Source organism: Podarcis muralis, chromosome 2, assembly GCF_964188315.1.
Source record: "Podarcis muralis chromosome 2, rPodMur119.hap1.1, whole genome shotgun sequence".
Lineage (NCBI taxonomy): Eukaryota > Metazoa > Chordata > Lepidosauria > Squamata > Lacertidae > Podarcis > Podarcis muralis.
The window spans coordinates 112,268,962-112,283,933 of NC_135656.1; the positions used below are offsets into that span (position 1 = coordinate 112,268,962).

The 14,972-nt window shown below is 49.0% G+C and overlaps 1 protein-coding gene and 1 long non-coding RNA gene across 2 annotated transcripts in view; one reads left to right on the forward strand and one right to left on the reverse strand.

The window, feature by feature from the left end:
- The window catches only part of LOC144326613 (uncharacterized), a 187,998-nt gene that overhangs the window by 21,010 nt on the left and 152,016 nt on the right, over positions 1–14,972 (forward strand). The gene's annotated exons all lie outside the window — the stretch shown is intronic.
- The window catches only part of SKIC2 (SKI2 subunit of superkiller complex), a 44,059-nt gene continuing 30,082 nt past the window's right edge, over positions 996–14,972 (reverse strand). Inside the window, exons 21-29 of the mRNA XM_028719919.2 lie at positions 14,386–14,523; positions 12,472–12,576; positions 10,319–10,481; positions 8,292–8,418; positions 6,037–6,247; positions 4,826–4,936; positions 3,034–3,252; positions 2,757–2,897; positions 996–1,316 (exon numbers count right to left, since the gene is read on the reverse strand). Of these exons, the coding sequence (XP_028575752.2) occupies positions 1,116–1,316; positions 2,757–2,897; positions 3,034–3,252; positions 4,826–4,936; positions 6,037–6,247; positions 8,292–8,418; positions 10,319–10,481; positions 12,472–12,576; positions 14,386–14,523 (1,416 nt within the window). The 3' untranslated portion in view covers positions 996–1,115. The remainder of the gene's footprint in view (positions 1,317–2,756; positions 2,898–3,033; positions 3,253–4,825; positions 4,937–6,036; positions 6,248–8,291; positions 8,419–10,318; positions 10,482–12,471; positions 12,577–14,385; positions 14,524–14,972) is intronic.

A 14,972-nucleotide genomic window follows, 5' to 3' on the forward strand; every position in this document is an offset into this window, starting at 1 on the left:
TCTGATGGGAGCTTGCAACAGACTTTGCAAGGTAGAGATCCTTTAAAAAATAAAATGAAGTGCTGCCGCCAAGCCAGGTTATTACGAAGCCCCACATCCTGAAGCTGTATTCTCTCTCTCTTTGAAATTATTCATTGCATTTTCCCTAAATGAGGAACTTCTGTTTTTTGGTTGGTGTTGGGAAGAAACAGAGCTGTGGCCTTTTTATAAGCCACCTGGGACCTGATAGCCATGGAAGCCCAGGAAGAGGAAGAGCAGGAAACTCACATCTTCCACGCATTTAACGTGTGCATTCAGCTTTGGCAATTTTTTAAAAAAAGATAGATGGATAGAAGGGGTTGGGCGTCTGGAAAAAAAGAATTTGGCAATCCCACCCACCCTTGAACCCAATGTGTTTTGACTGTATGTGATTTTGGCTTTAGTCTGACCTTTAAAGCCCTAAATCAGGCATAGGGATACCCGGCCCTCCAGATGTTTTGGGACTGCAATTCCCATCATCCCTGACCACTGGTCCTGTTAGCTAGGGATGATGGGAGTTGTAGTCGCAAAACATCTGGAGGGCTGAGTTTGCCTATGCCTGCCCTAAATGGCCTCGGCCCAGTATACCTGAAGGAGCGTTTCCACCCCCATCGTTCAGCCCGGACACTGAGGTCCAGCGCCAAGGGCCTTCTGACAGTTCCCTCACTGCGAGAAGCGAGGTTGCAGGGAACCAGGCAGAGGGCCTTCTCGGTGGTGGCACCCGCCCTGTGGATGTCAAGGAAATAAACTACTACCTTTTAGAAGACATCTGAAGGCAACCCTGTTTAGGGAAGTATTTAATCTTTGATGTTTTATCGTGTTTTAAATATTCTGTTGGGAGCGATCCCCAGAATGCAGCCTCTGTGCAAGTTGAGAGTCACCTGTGCTCTGGAAGGGCCTCTGTCATCAACAGACCCTAACCCAACACAGCCTCACCCTTCGCATGTGTCAGAAGGAAATTACCCACTCCCCTTAAGTCAGCAAAAAATAATATTTTATTGCATATACCTGCAAGACGCATTACAACTTTTCAGACACCAGGAACAGAGAGCTGCATTTTGAGGGGGGTGGGAAGAGCCGAAGGTGCCCCCCCTCCCTCACTGGGTATAGAGGCTGGCAGCAAAGACGATGTCCCTCTTGATCATGTTGGAGGCGGCCTCCATCTTGGCGTGGAGCGTCGGCTCCCCGGTGACGCGGGCCGCGTTGCGCATCTCTCGGCAGGTCTCGTCCAGGCGCTGGATGCAGCGGACGATGATCCCTTCCTGCACGTCTGTCAGGCGGGCGATCTCGGCAAACGGCTGGCGAGGGAGGAAAGGAAGGAAGTTGCGGCTCTTGCCTTGCAGGGGGTTAGCCTACTGCAGGGGGCAGCAAACTTTTTCAGCAGGGGGCCGGTCCCCTGTCCCTCAGACCTTGTGGGGGGCCGGACTAGATTTTGAAAAAAAATATGAACGAATTCATGGGGCCATAGTTTGCAGACCCCTGATCTAGCTTATGACTCAGCAGTGGCTCCCTGGGATTACAGGGGGTTTCTTCTAGCCCTGACCTAGAGATGGCGGATTGTACCGGGGATGTTCTGCATGCAAAGCACTGAGCTATGGGAGGGATGTTCCTTCTCACCTCCAGGTTCAAATGGTTGGCTGGGAAGCAGATGGAACAAGAGCTGGATTTGTACTTTCTGTCTTCTGAAGCAGCAGGTTGTCCGCAGTGCATTTGCCACACCCCTCCTCCCAGGGCCTAGGCACCATGTTGGCATTCAGGGTTCACCCAATCCTTGTGATTATATATATATTTTTAAACTCTCTGAATTTTTAGTTGCCGTAACCCGCCCTGAGCCCTGCTGGTGAAGGGTGGGTAATAAATATAATAAACAGCAACAGCAATAAATTCATCTGTAAGGGCTGGCGAACCCTGTAGGCCTCCGAAGGTTTGTTGGACTACAACTCCCATCAGCCACAGCCAGCATGACCAATGGTGGGAGCCATAATCTTATAGCTGGGTGAAACGGTCTCTGCCTTGGTTGTAGTCTGTTGATGCTGGCAAAGCTCTTTAGTTTGGCCAACCAAAACAAAAAGTCTGTAAGGATTGGAGAATCTTTAAAGAATATTTAGAAAGCTATGGAATAAAAGGAAACATCTTGGCAGAATTAGACTGATCCCTGTATTGTATAACTATAAGTTTGTAGGGAGGTAAAAAGAAATTATATAAGAAATGTGTAACTGTGTGGTATAAAGTAATGGATAGACAAAGTACAGTGAGATTAACTGGAAGTCAGTTTTAAATCTTTGAACTGTTTTTAAGAGACCATTTTTAGTTGGTTGTATAAAGTGGAACCTTGATCTTCCAACTTAATTCGTTCCGGGATTCCGTTCAAGAACCAAGGCGCCGCTTCCGATTGGCTGCAGGAGCTCCCTGAACCTCAATCAGAAGCAGTGTTGAATGTTCAGCTTCCAAAAAACGTTTGCAAACCGGAACGCTCACTTCCAGGTTTGCGGTGTTTGGGAGCCGATTTGTTTGACAACAAAGGCATTCGACCACCAAGGTACCATTGTATTTTTAAATCGCACTAAGACTCATGTGGAAGACTATTCATGAATTAAAATAAAATCCAATTAATAAAACCACCACAGCCACCTCCTCTGGCCACAGGCTCCCTCCTCTTGCCCTGCATTAATATTCACTTTGCCTCAAACCCCTGCCAGGTGCTCTCAGGTGGTTGGGGACAGAGGCTGACGCCTTACCATGCCGCGGGCCCATTCGTAGACCACCTCCACCAGCCCAAATTTGTACTGCTCCACAAAGTCCTCCACTGACTCCTGGAGGCCGCACTTGCGCTGCAGCAGGGCGATCTCCTCGGCCACCGACCGGATGTGCTCTATGCCCTGTAGGGGGAAGTGTGGGTCATGAGAGCCGGACTCTGGGAGCTGCTGCCAGGCCCCCACATTTACGTCCACGCCCCTGGCTGGCTCTATGGGGCTGCGGCTTCTCCTCCCCGCTGCCCCTTCCCCCCCGGCTCACCTTTTGCAGGACGGAGGGCAGCTGGGGCTCCACCCTGGTGCGGACCTGGCAGACGGTGCAGCTGAGCAAGGCCACAATCTCCTCGGGCCGCAGGTCCGTCAGGGCGTTGTCCAGCAGCAGCTGGGTGAGCAGCAGCTCGTGGTTGCTGATCTGGCGGGCCACGCTGCCTTTCAGCTCCACGGCACCGCCTTCGTTGATGTAGCCCAGGGAGCGCAGGACCTGGGGGGGCAGTCGGGGCACAAGGTGACCGAGGGGGGGAGGAGGAAACAGCAGCACAGGGTGGGGCAGACACCCCCCCATCTATTTTGAACACAACCAGGGGCATCTCTGAGTCACTGGTGGAAGTCCTTGCATCAAATCTATGCTTCCAGGTGCTATAAGAAAGCTGCAGAGATAGTGTGCACCCCGGAAATGATCTCTTTCAGCTTCTGCCTTCTGGAAGAAGGTACAGGGTTATAAAGACGAGGACTAGCCGCCTGAGAAACAGTTTCTATCCAAATGCGATTTTGGTTTTAAACGCTGTGTAAGGAGTGGCGCTGTGGGTTAAACCACAGAGCCTAGGACTTGCCGATCAGAAGGTCAGCGGTTCGAATCCCCACGACGGGGTGAGCTCCCATTGCTCGGCCCCTTCTCCTGCCAAACTAGCAGTTTGAAAGCACCTCAAAGTGCAATTAGATTAATAGGTACCGCTCCGGCGGGAAGGTAAAGGGCGTTTCCGTGCGCTGCTCTGGTTCGCCAGAAGCGGCTTAGTCATGCTGGTCACATGACCCGGAAGCTGTACGCCGGCTCCCTCGGCCAATAAAGCGAGATGTAGGGGGCTAACAAGGTTGGGGTAGCTGGGATAGCAGGTGTCAGGGGTGCCTCAGGTCCCAGCTCACAAAGGACCAACGCCAGTGTCTCTTTATATACAAAAGTCTTTATTGCAGTTCATTGTTGGTTTTACATCCGTGGCGCGCAACCCTACGTCTGTAACTCTAGACCGTCGAAGCTCCGTCTGACTCTTCCCCGCCCCTACACCAGTTTAACACCCGAGCTTTGCTCCACCTCTTCCTCTTCTACCTCTGCTCTTTTCTCCTCTGGGTCCTCCTGCCCTCTGGGGCCCCACCCTTCCTGGACTCTTCGGAGGCTGATTCCTCTGACTCCTCCCCCTGTCTCTGGCGGGCTTTGGGACCTGGCTCCCAATCCGGATTTTCTGCTGACCCACGCGCCTGCACATTTGAACTTGGCGCGCGCGCCCAGCCAGCCACTTTCCTCCTAACGGCTACACTGCTCCTGTCACTGCTTCCCCCTTCGGGGGGGGCTGGTTGGAACTGACCTCCGCTCCGCCCCTCCACTCTCCGACGGAGGCGTGGTCAGTTCTGCCTCACTCTCTCTCCCTGCTGGAGAAGACGCTGGTTCTGATCTGTGGGCTTCTTCCCCCCCCTTACGCTCTGGCGGGGAAGCTGGCCCTGATCTCCAGCTGCCGCTTGGGGACTCACCGCTGGCCCCCCTTGCCCTGACCCTGGGCGCCTCTTTCTGGGAATCTTCTGATTCACTGGAGAGACTCATGGAATCTCTCGGGTCACTGTCATACCCTCCTAAGCTCCCCTCAGATTCTTCCCCTTCGCTCTCCAATTCCTCTTTCCCCTGTGGCTCTGCCCCTGAGCCCCTGACAGCAGGCTTGTTGGTTTCTGAATGTCTTATGTAGATTTTTATTTATATTTTCAATTTCGTTGTTCTGTATGGGACAATGACAATAAAGATTATCGTGATCGCATCCTTCTTGGAGCCTCCATGAGAGAGAAGCTCTTACCTGGACCCGCTGGTGATACTCGGGTAGCAGCAGGAGGGACTGGTCAGAGAGCAGGAAGCGCAGCTGTTCCAGCTCATCCAACACCTGCTGGCGCTCCCTGAATCGCACAAACTAGAAGGGAAGAGGAAACAGAGAGAGAGAGAGGAGATCAAGCCTCATCTAATGCTGGGAAAGGGAACTTATGGCACTTGCATTGCTGCCGCTGGGACTCCAATTCCCATCAGCCCCCTGCTGACATAGCCAACACTCAGACGGGCTGGGAGTTGTAGTCTTGCCGCACTTAGAAGGCCAAGCATCCTCCCCACCTCCGTTTCTTCGCTGCCTCTGGATGTGGGCAGAGAAAAAGAGCTCAAGAACCGTGTGTGCAGCGCTGCGGTTGTCTGCTGCAGTTCTTTTTTTAAAAAAGAAATGAAAGAAAACCATGCTGGGCTCTGCCCACTCTCCCACGTTCTGTGGCTTAAGAATCACAGAATTGGAAGAGACCCTGAGGGTCATCTAGCCTGACCCTCTGCAATGCAAGAATCTTTTGCCCAACGTGGGACTCGAACCCACAACCCTGAAATCAAGAGTCTCATGTTCTACCAACTGAGGTATTCCTGGGATTTGTGAAAATGATGCAAGTTGAACTGGGGTTGAGGTACTCTCTCTCCTCCCCCCCCCCCCATTTTGAAATCCTTTACAGTGGTACCTTGGGTTAAGAACTTAATTCGTTCCGGAAGTCCGTTCTTAACCTGAAACTGTTCTTAACCTGAAGCACCACTTTAGCTAATGGGGCCTCCTGCTGCTGCCGTGCCGCTGGAGCACAATTTCTGTTCTCATCCTGAAGCAAAGTTCTTAACCTGAGGTACTATTTCTGGGTTAGCGGAGCCTGTAATCTGAAGCGTATGTAACCTGAAGCGTATGTAGGCACCACTGTATACGATTCTATGATTCCTCCACGGACTTCATTTACCGCCTGCCTGCATTCCAAGAAAAGCGAGAAGATATTCCCAAGCTCTTTGCGATCACAAAGACTAGAAGTTCTTGCACACACACCCTTTATTTCTGCGCCTATGGCCACATGCCATGTTTCTCCTGCGCTCGTGTGGAATCCTGGAAGACGCGGCATCCTTGGGGACTGGGGAGGGTCAGGGGCCGCCTTAACCTCCCCCTTCCTGCCACCCCAGCCCTGCTCCATTGGTTCCCGCTCCTGCCCCGACTCCGCGACTGACCTCCGTGTGGAAACAGGGGCTGTGCACGCACTGGAACTCCAGCAGCGCTTCCTCCAGGCGACGTGCCTTCACCACCCCTTCCACCACCTCCAGGTCCTTCAGCTGAAGGTCGTTCACAGGATCCAAGAGGGGGGGGCCCTCAGGAGAGCCCTCGGCCAAGCGCAGCAGCTCCTGGGTGGCTGTGGCAGCTGATGGCCCAGGCGGATCGTTCCTGCAGGGAGAGAGAGTGTGGAGGTAACGCTCCGCTTTGTGAAGACAAACCTTGCACCGGACATGCAACTGTGTGTCAAGGAGCGTTACGCCTGCTCTCCCTGACCTTTTGCCTTCTTAGCTAAAAAAAACAGGGTTTCCCCCCTGATCTTTTGTCCTCTCACAATTTTTTTGTTGGACATATCGCTTGGCTGGAGCATGACCGGGAATGCAGACGTAATCAAGTACAGTGATACCTCGGGTTAAGTACTTAATTCGTTCCGGAGGTCCGTTCTTAACCTGAAACTGTTCTTAACCGGAAGCACCACTTTAGCTAATGGGGCCTCCCGCTGCCGCTGCACCACCGGAGCACGATTTCTGTTCTCATCCTGAAGCAAAGTTTTTAACCTGAGGTACTATTTCTGGGTTAGCGGAGTCTGTAAGCTGAAGCGTATGTAACCTGAAGCGTATGTAACCCGAGGTACCACTGTATTGGGGGGAACATTTTAGGGAAGCACCTGCTGACACGTGTATTTCCTAATGCTGGAAATGTGCTTAGATGGAAATACGTAAAGTTTGGGGTGGTTTCACTATGGTTTCCAATTGTTGACATCTGCTAATAAAAGGAGCCTCTACAGAGCTAGCCGGCAGCTTGTTTGGAGCATGCTTGCCAGTGTGCTTCTCCACAGCTCATCTGCATCCAACCTCCTGTTGTCTCCATTATTCCAACAAAAGAGAGAGGGGGGGGAAGGCATGGAACATATTATTCTGCCTGATCTCTCCTTGTTGCAACAAACACTAAACCCACCGAGTGTCTCTGGAGCTCTTATGGTCTAAGGGCCTCCCCATAAATGTCCAGTTTGCTCTTCCTTCCCCTCGCCCCCCCCCCCCAATATACATAAAAATAAAACCTGAGCATGAACCACTAACGTGGGCTTATAAGTCCCCTGTCCTGTGAGCGGCAGCATGAGGGTTGCCATAGCTGCCATTACCTGTAATCAATCAATAAATTAAATCTGCATACACTACTGCCCTTTTAGCTGAAGATCTCAGGGCAGCTTACACATCATAAAAATACAATACGTAAAAGCACAAACTTTCCAATAAATGATAGGCCAGCTGGTATTTTTGCTGTCTCGTGTTTGTCGTGTGCGAAAAAATTAACCTGCAGTTTTTATAAGAGTATGTATTTAAAGCAGATGAATAAATGAGTAAATTAAGTTAATTTGGGACACAGTGGCACCTTGGTTCCTGAATGAACCAGAAGTGAGTGTTCCGCTTTGTGAACGTTTTTCAGAAGCCGAACGTCCGACGCGACTTACGCGTCTTCCGATTGGCTGCAGGAAGCTTCTGAAGCCAACTGGAAACTAGGCTTTGGTTTTCAAACAGTTTCGGGAATAAAACGGACTCCCAGAATGGATTACGTTCGAGAACCAAGGTACCACTGTATGCAGAAAATATAAAAAATAAATTTAAGGAACCGCAGAAAGAGGGGGAAGGAAGTCGCGTTTTGAAATGTTAAAATGATTGTAAATGTATAAAAAGTGAAAATCATAAAATAATAATAATAGCATATGCAAAAAAGGAATAAAACATATTCTTTAAAAAAAATTAAAAATAACCACAAAAATGCATTTTTTTGTTTTGTTTAAAGGCACTGTTATGTGTAAGGAACACTTTGTCCTTGTAGGGCTAGAATGCAGAGGGCTGGGCCAAAGCTTCTGACATCCAGACTCAAAACACAGACTGTAGAGGGATGGATGTCTCTGCCTCTTCTCCTGAGGCCAGATCATGAGATTTGGAAGTGTGGGAGGAGGGTGGGCAGGGGAAGATGAGGAGACACGAGACGCTTCCTGGAGAGCAACAAGCTCTCCTATTTCTGCCCCCCGCACCCACCCAAAGTACTTTACGCAGTTCTGCTACAGCTGCGAGGACTCACTCTCTGCCACCCTCCAACACTGTGCATTATCACCTTAGACACAAGGGATGGGGAACCTGCAGCAATCCAGGTGTTGCTGACCTCCAGCTCCCACCCTCCTCACCCGCTGGCCGGGCTCCTGTCTCACCTGAACCTGGGCATCTGGCGCTTCTTGAAATCTTCCAGGATGCGCTCAGCATTGACCCGCAGAGTTTTGTTTGTGATACCGAAAATGTCTGATGGGCCCAGTTTCTTTATAGTATGTCCGCAAGGCCCTGCGTGGGGTGGAGAAATATATATAAATATATACATACATATATTGCAAGCCTCCATCGGCTGTCCCAACCCAGAACACAGGGCCAAAACCAACCATTTGCACAATTATGGATTCCTAGATGCATTGCTTATGTCCTAGCCAACTTCTTTTAAAAAACAAGTTTCTGGTTCTCTTGAACTAAATTATTGCCAGTGACATTTGAAAAAGGCTGTCTCCTCCTATCAAGCCCTCCTCCTTTTCTCCTGCTAGTTTGAAAAGAGTTACTGTATTTTTTGCTCTATAAGACGCACCAGACGATAAGACGTACCTAGATTTTGGATGAGGAAAACAAGAAAAAAAATATTCTGAATCCCAGAAGCCAGAACAGCAAGAGGGATCTGGCTTCTGGGATAGCCTCTTGCTGTTCTGGCTTCTGGGACAGCCACGCACAGCCTCTCCCGGGCAGTGGGATGAAGGCTCCCCCTGCCCGGAAGAGGCTGTGCTCAGCTGTTCTGGCTTCTGGGATAGCTGCGCAGCCTGCATTTGCTCCATAAGGCGCACACACATTTCCCCTTACTTTTTAGGAGGGAAAAAGTGCGTCTTATAGAGCAAAAAATATGGTATTTGGAATGCTTAAGCTGCACACACAACTTGGAATGTTATCTCACGCTCGGTATTTATTACCCCTGCTATGCAAAACTCTCCAAATGAATCCGAACTTCAATGTCTAAAATCCCTGGTAGAGGACAAGGACCCTGAGATCACATTAAGGGTAGACAAATTCTGTGCGATTGCCATAAAACTTAGGGAACAAGCTGTGCTATCATAATGATTAAGGTTTTAAATGATAATTTTAGGTTACATGTTAGTGACTAAGTTTTAATTTATATATATTTAAACTGTTGCTATATCTGTATTGTCCCTGCTATACCTAACTGCAATTTCAAATGTATCCCTATCGTGTTTTATGACTTTCTTGATATTGTATGTGGGCTGGAACTGGTCTGTGACCGAAATAATAAAATTCATTCATTCATCCATCTCACTTTGAGTTCCTTGTGGGAACGCAAGCAGATCTGTTCACAACAGGCAAAAATGATGCTTGGCTCCCACCCCTCTTATTTAAAGGTCAGCAAAAAGGAGATCAGGATCTAGTCTGGGAAACTTGCAGTAGATCAGCAAGGATTTACAACTCCCTCTGTGTTATCTTATTTTTTTAGCAGCGACAACAAAAGGTTTTCCCTTCCTTGTAAGTTAGGCTGCTGAGATGAAGAAATCTGCTATGGGTAAGGGGAAGACCAGGAGTGATCTTGTGTGTGAAACAGCTGCAAATTTAGTTCTGGTATTGTTGTTGTTGTTTAGTCGTTTAGTCGTGTCCGACTCTTTGTGACCCCATGGACCAGAGCACGCCAGGCACTCCTGTCTTCCACTGCCTCCCGCAGTTTGGTCAGACTCATGCTGGTAGCTTCGAAAACACTATCCAACCATCTCGTCCTCTGTCGTCCCCTTCTCCTTGGGCCCTCCATCTTTCCCAACATCAGGGTCTTTTCCAGGGAGTCTTCTCTTCTGGCCAAAGTATTGGAGCCTCAGCTTCAGGATCTGTCCTTCCCGTGAGCACTCAGGGCTGATTTCCTTCAGAATGGAGAGGTTTGATCTTCTTGCAGTCCATGGGACTCTCAAGAGTCTCCTCCAGCACCATAATTCAATAGCATCAATTCTTCGGCGATCAGCCTTCTTTATGGCCCAGCTCTCACTTCCATACATCGCTACTGGGAAAACCATAGCTTTAACTATATGGACCTTTGTTGGCAAGGTGATGTCTCAGGGTTCTTAGTAAAAAAAAGAAGATGCAGAATCTGCCCTGTAATATAAAACCACAAACCTCGTTTCCCCAAAAATCAACCCCTATTTCGCCTTACCCTCTGGAAGGAAGAGCTTGGTGTGCAGAAGGTCATCAGGAAGAGGCACCTCTGGAGGGGAAGGGAGACTGGCCTCCTTGCAAGCAGCCGCGTCCCCCTCTGACAGCTTTTTCTCGCACATCACCAAAGTGCTGAAGGATCGGTTGGCCGCGTCAGAGGAAACCTGAAGTCAAGAGCCCGGGAACGTGATTTGCAAAGGGGAGTAAACAGGCTACCTTTTCCTCGTCCGGCCTCCAGCCTAAACAACCATCCATGGGGCCGTCACAATTGAGGTAGTGCATCCCTTGGCAAAAGTGGGCCAGAGACAGAGAGCAACTGCATCAGATCTGACACCGCTTAAGGTAGCTTAAATGCGGCCCAAGTTCTGCAGAGTGCTAAGGAGATCCGTGGAGGAAAGCTACAAATGCTGTTAGACTCCATCACCCATCAGTCCCAACTAGCATGGCCAACAGTTGGGAATGATGGGAACTGTAGTCCAGCAGCAACACTGATTCCTCATCCCTATAGTCTCCTCTTCTTTTATTCTACCACAGGGGTCAGCAAACTTTTTCAGTAGGGGGCCAGTCCACTGTCCTCGGACCTTGTGGGGGGCCGGACTATATGGGGGGGGGGGAATGAACAAATTCCTATGCCCCACAAATAACCCAGAGATGCATTTTAAATAAAAGGACACATTCTACTCATGTAAATACATGCTGATTCCTGGACCGTCCACGGGCCAGATTGAGAAGGTGATTGGGTCGGATATCGCCCCCGGGCCTTAGTTTCCCTACCCATGTTCTACCACAATGCTGATTAAATGCAGACTGACTTCAGCATCAAACCAGCTTTCTAGCCGCCTCACCTCCAAATTCTGCTGGAAGAGTTTTGGAGAACTTTTGTGACATTTGGGCTGGTCCTAATACCAGCTAACATTGAGTCCCCAACTGGAAATTGCCCCCCCCCCCTCTAAATAGCTCAGTGTTGCTTCCTTCCTCTTCTGTTAAAGAAAGTTAGATCCTGCCTTAGTGAATTTGTCAATCCATCTGTAGGCACTGTGTTGTTTAGATACCTGCTGAAAACTTTAAAAAAATTATTATTACAGCAAGCCTACACAGACATACAATTTAGTCTATGATTTAAAGGTTTTGTTGATTTTGTCTTGCATATACTTTTCTGAACAGTTTTGGGGATTTTAGCAGCATTTTATCAACAATTTTCTTATGCTTGCACTTCTTAGAGAGTTTTATGATTAAGTGGTCTATAAGTCTTCCTAACTCTCTCTCTCTCTCTCTATATATACGTATGTGTATATATATGTGTGTGAGGTGGGACGCAGGTGGCGCTGTGGGTAAAAAGCCTCAGCGCCTAGGGCTTGCCAATCGAAAGGTCGGCGGTTCGAATCCCCGCGGCGGGGTGCGCTCCCGTCGTTCGGTCCCAGTGCCTGCCAACCTAGCAGTTCGAAAGCACCCCCGGGTGCAAGTAGATAAATAGGGACCGCTTTCTAGCGGGAAGGTAAACAGCGTTTCCGTGTGCAGCTCTGGCTCGCCAGAGCAGCGATGTCATGCTGGCCACGTGACCTGGAAGTGTCTTCGGACAGCGCTGGCCCCTGGCCTCTTGAGTGAGATGGGCGCACAACCCCAGAGTCTGGCAAGACTGGCCCGTACGGGCAGGGGTACCTTTACCTTTATATATATGTGTGTGTGTGTGTGTGTGTGTGTGTGTGAGAGAGAGAGAGAGAGAGAGAGAGAATGAATTGCTTGAGCGATAGAGAACAGCTTCTGTATGGAAAACCAAGAATCTAGTTCTCATGCTTGAAGAGACAATTTACATGCCAGGGTTATTCAAGTCCCAGAAACAAAAAGTCTAGGCTTTTGGGTGCAGGGACTGAACAAGACTCAGTCATGAGTCTCAATGCCCTACATATCATCTTCAGATCCTTGACTTTTCCAAGCCCAAATCTATCCATGAGCAAAACAAACCAACCAACCTATACACAACAGCATGTCTCATTTATCTTTCTTCTTGTAAAAAGCTTAGAGGTGGGTTTTTGTTTTTTGTTTTTACAATCAAGCGGTAAAGAAATGTTATTAAATCGATCAGTCTACACCTGTGAGCACTGAATTTGGGGTGCTTTAGCACATGGAGCTGAAGAACCCCCCCCCCCCACTTACCTGCAAGATCACCCCCAGGGCATTTCGGTGCTCTTGATTTTTCACCACGATCACCCGTCCCACGGAAAGGGCCTTCAGTCCGTTCATTGACTCCATGACTCGCCTCTGAAAGTGAGAAACAGCTAGAGGATGGGACACACGCAAACAGCACACTTAACTGGAATTCTAAAACAGAAAGATCTCGTGCTCTGCTTCCAAGTTTTCTTCCAAAGTAGCCAGTCCTGTATCCACAACTTTGAGGAGCAGGAAAGATGCTGGATCCAAACCCCTCCCTGCTCCAAAAAGTCTTTCTCCTTCCTATAGACATAAGCGAAGTCAGAGGAAGGCAACCCATGGTCCCTCTCGCCTCAAGATGCTTTTAAATCTTGAGACCTTTGGCGAACGTTCAGAACAGAAGCAAACTGTAGTCTTCTTGGTTGTGGAGGTGAATGTGCAACAGCAACTTCATTTCAATTATATATATATATAATTAGATTTTCTGTTTTACAATTTAAAATACTCATTTAAGCAACCTTACATTATCAGTGACTTCCCTTCTCTTTCTGTGGTTCATTTTGCATACGATAAACCCCTGCATACTTTACATGAACTAAACCATTGTTACAGCCATCAAAACTTATTTACACTGTTGAATTTACCTTAATGCTGCCATCATTTTCAAGTGTACACAATTTCCCCCCATATATTCAGTAAACATTTTCCAATCTTCTTTCACCATACGTTCTTCTTGTTCTCTTATTCCATACGTTAAGTCTGCAAGCTGGGCGTATTTCATCAGCTTAAGTTGCCATTCTTCTTTGGGCCCTTTTGGCAAAGGGGGCAAAGTTCCCACGGGTTGTTCTCTCTATTTCCCCATGTCCAGGTGTAAGAGCCGTTGCTTACATGGCATTGTTTATGCCAAAGAGGGAGACACTGAGGTCCAGCGCTGAGGGCCTTCTGGCGGTTCCCTCGCTGCGAGGTTACAGGGAACCAGGCAGAGGGCCTTCTCGGTAGTGGCGCCTACCCTGTGGAACGCCCTCCCAGCAGATGTCAAGGCAATAAACAACTATTTTACTTTTAAAAGACAACTGAAGGCGGCCCTGTTTACGAAAGTTTTTAATGTCTGATGCTGTATTGTTTTTAATATTCAGTGGAAGCCGCCCAGAGTGGCTGGGGAAACCCAGCCAGATGGGCAGGGTATGTATGTATGTATGTATGTATGTATGTATGTATAAATAAATAAAAATTATTATATCAGGCTTCGGGTTTGTTTGAAGAACAAAGGGACTTTAGTAAAAACAAGCAAACAAACCTTCATAGGGACACCCACAAGACCCAAAACAGCCCAATGGAGACCAAGAACGCTCTGTAGCCATGGAATACTGGCAGACTGTGGGCATTTTGGGGTGGATGGGAGAAAACTCAGGTGGGAGAGGAGAAACGGAATGGAGTATCTTGAGAAGGGCCTGGCTGACATGGCTGGCACAGTGAGCACTCACACTACAGCCTTGTGCGCAGGTTTAAGCTTGTGCCTCCTGAAAAAAGGGGGAAGAGATTATCCCTCTTGTCAACACCTCCTGATCCTCAAGTGTCTCTCCTCCTAGATGAGACTCGAAAACTCCAAGTCGAGAAGCACCAACACATTCTTCTTTCCCTTCCTGTTCCAATGAGAGCCAGGGCATGAGGCTGCCTGAATGCCCACAGCTGATCCCTCTCATTGAACAAAGCAAGCCATCCTATCCCAGAGCGTCTCATGGAGAACGCTGCAGCCTGAGCACTCTACCTTGGGCAGACGCACCAACAGCGCCACCTAGAGGCACTGGGCGATACTGTCTAGCCCATGGGTCAGTCAACTCCAAAACTACAGCCACTCTCCGAGAGGGCAGAGCTCTGCACCACCATTCCCCAGATCTCCCCCCCCCCCGAAATCGGCACCTGTACGAGTTCCCGGGTCTCCTGTAGCTCTCGGACCACGTGATAATACTCCTCTAAGTCGCCAAGCTGTCCTGACAGATCTGAGGCTTCCATGTTGGCCAAGATGCAGCTCAGCTGGCCAATCCTGTGTTCGTGGACCTAGGAGGGAAGGGGGTCAGGGAAGGTGATGTGAAGAGGGAAAGCCCCAGACTCTCCTAGAGAGAGGGGGCGCGCAAGACATAAGGGAGCCTGGACAGACAGCACCCGCAGGTTAGCGGAGGACGCGTTCTTGGCAAACAGAATGCTTCTAGCTTAATTCCCTGGCAGCAGGCAGACAACACTGGGCTAAATGGACTAATTGCCTGATCCACTTCTAAAATTCTCATGTGTACACCATGCTGATCTTCAATCAGCTGTTTCTTCCCCACGTTCCCGACTCAGTCTGACCCTTATGTTTGCCTCCCATTATGGTCTTGATTTATCAGCTACTTTAAAATGAGGCTGAATTTTAAATTGCATTTTAACCTGTATTTTAAATTTGTCCCCCCCCCCCCTCTTTCCCCCCTATTATGTTTTTACTGTGATTTTATTGGTGTTAGCCGCCCTGA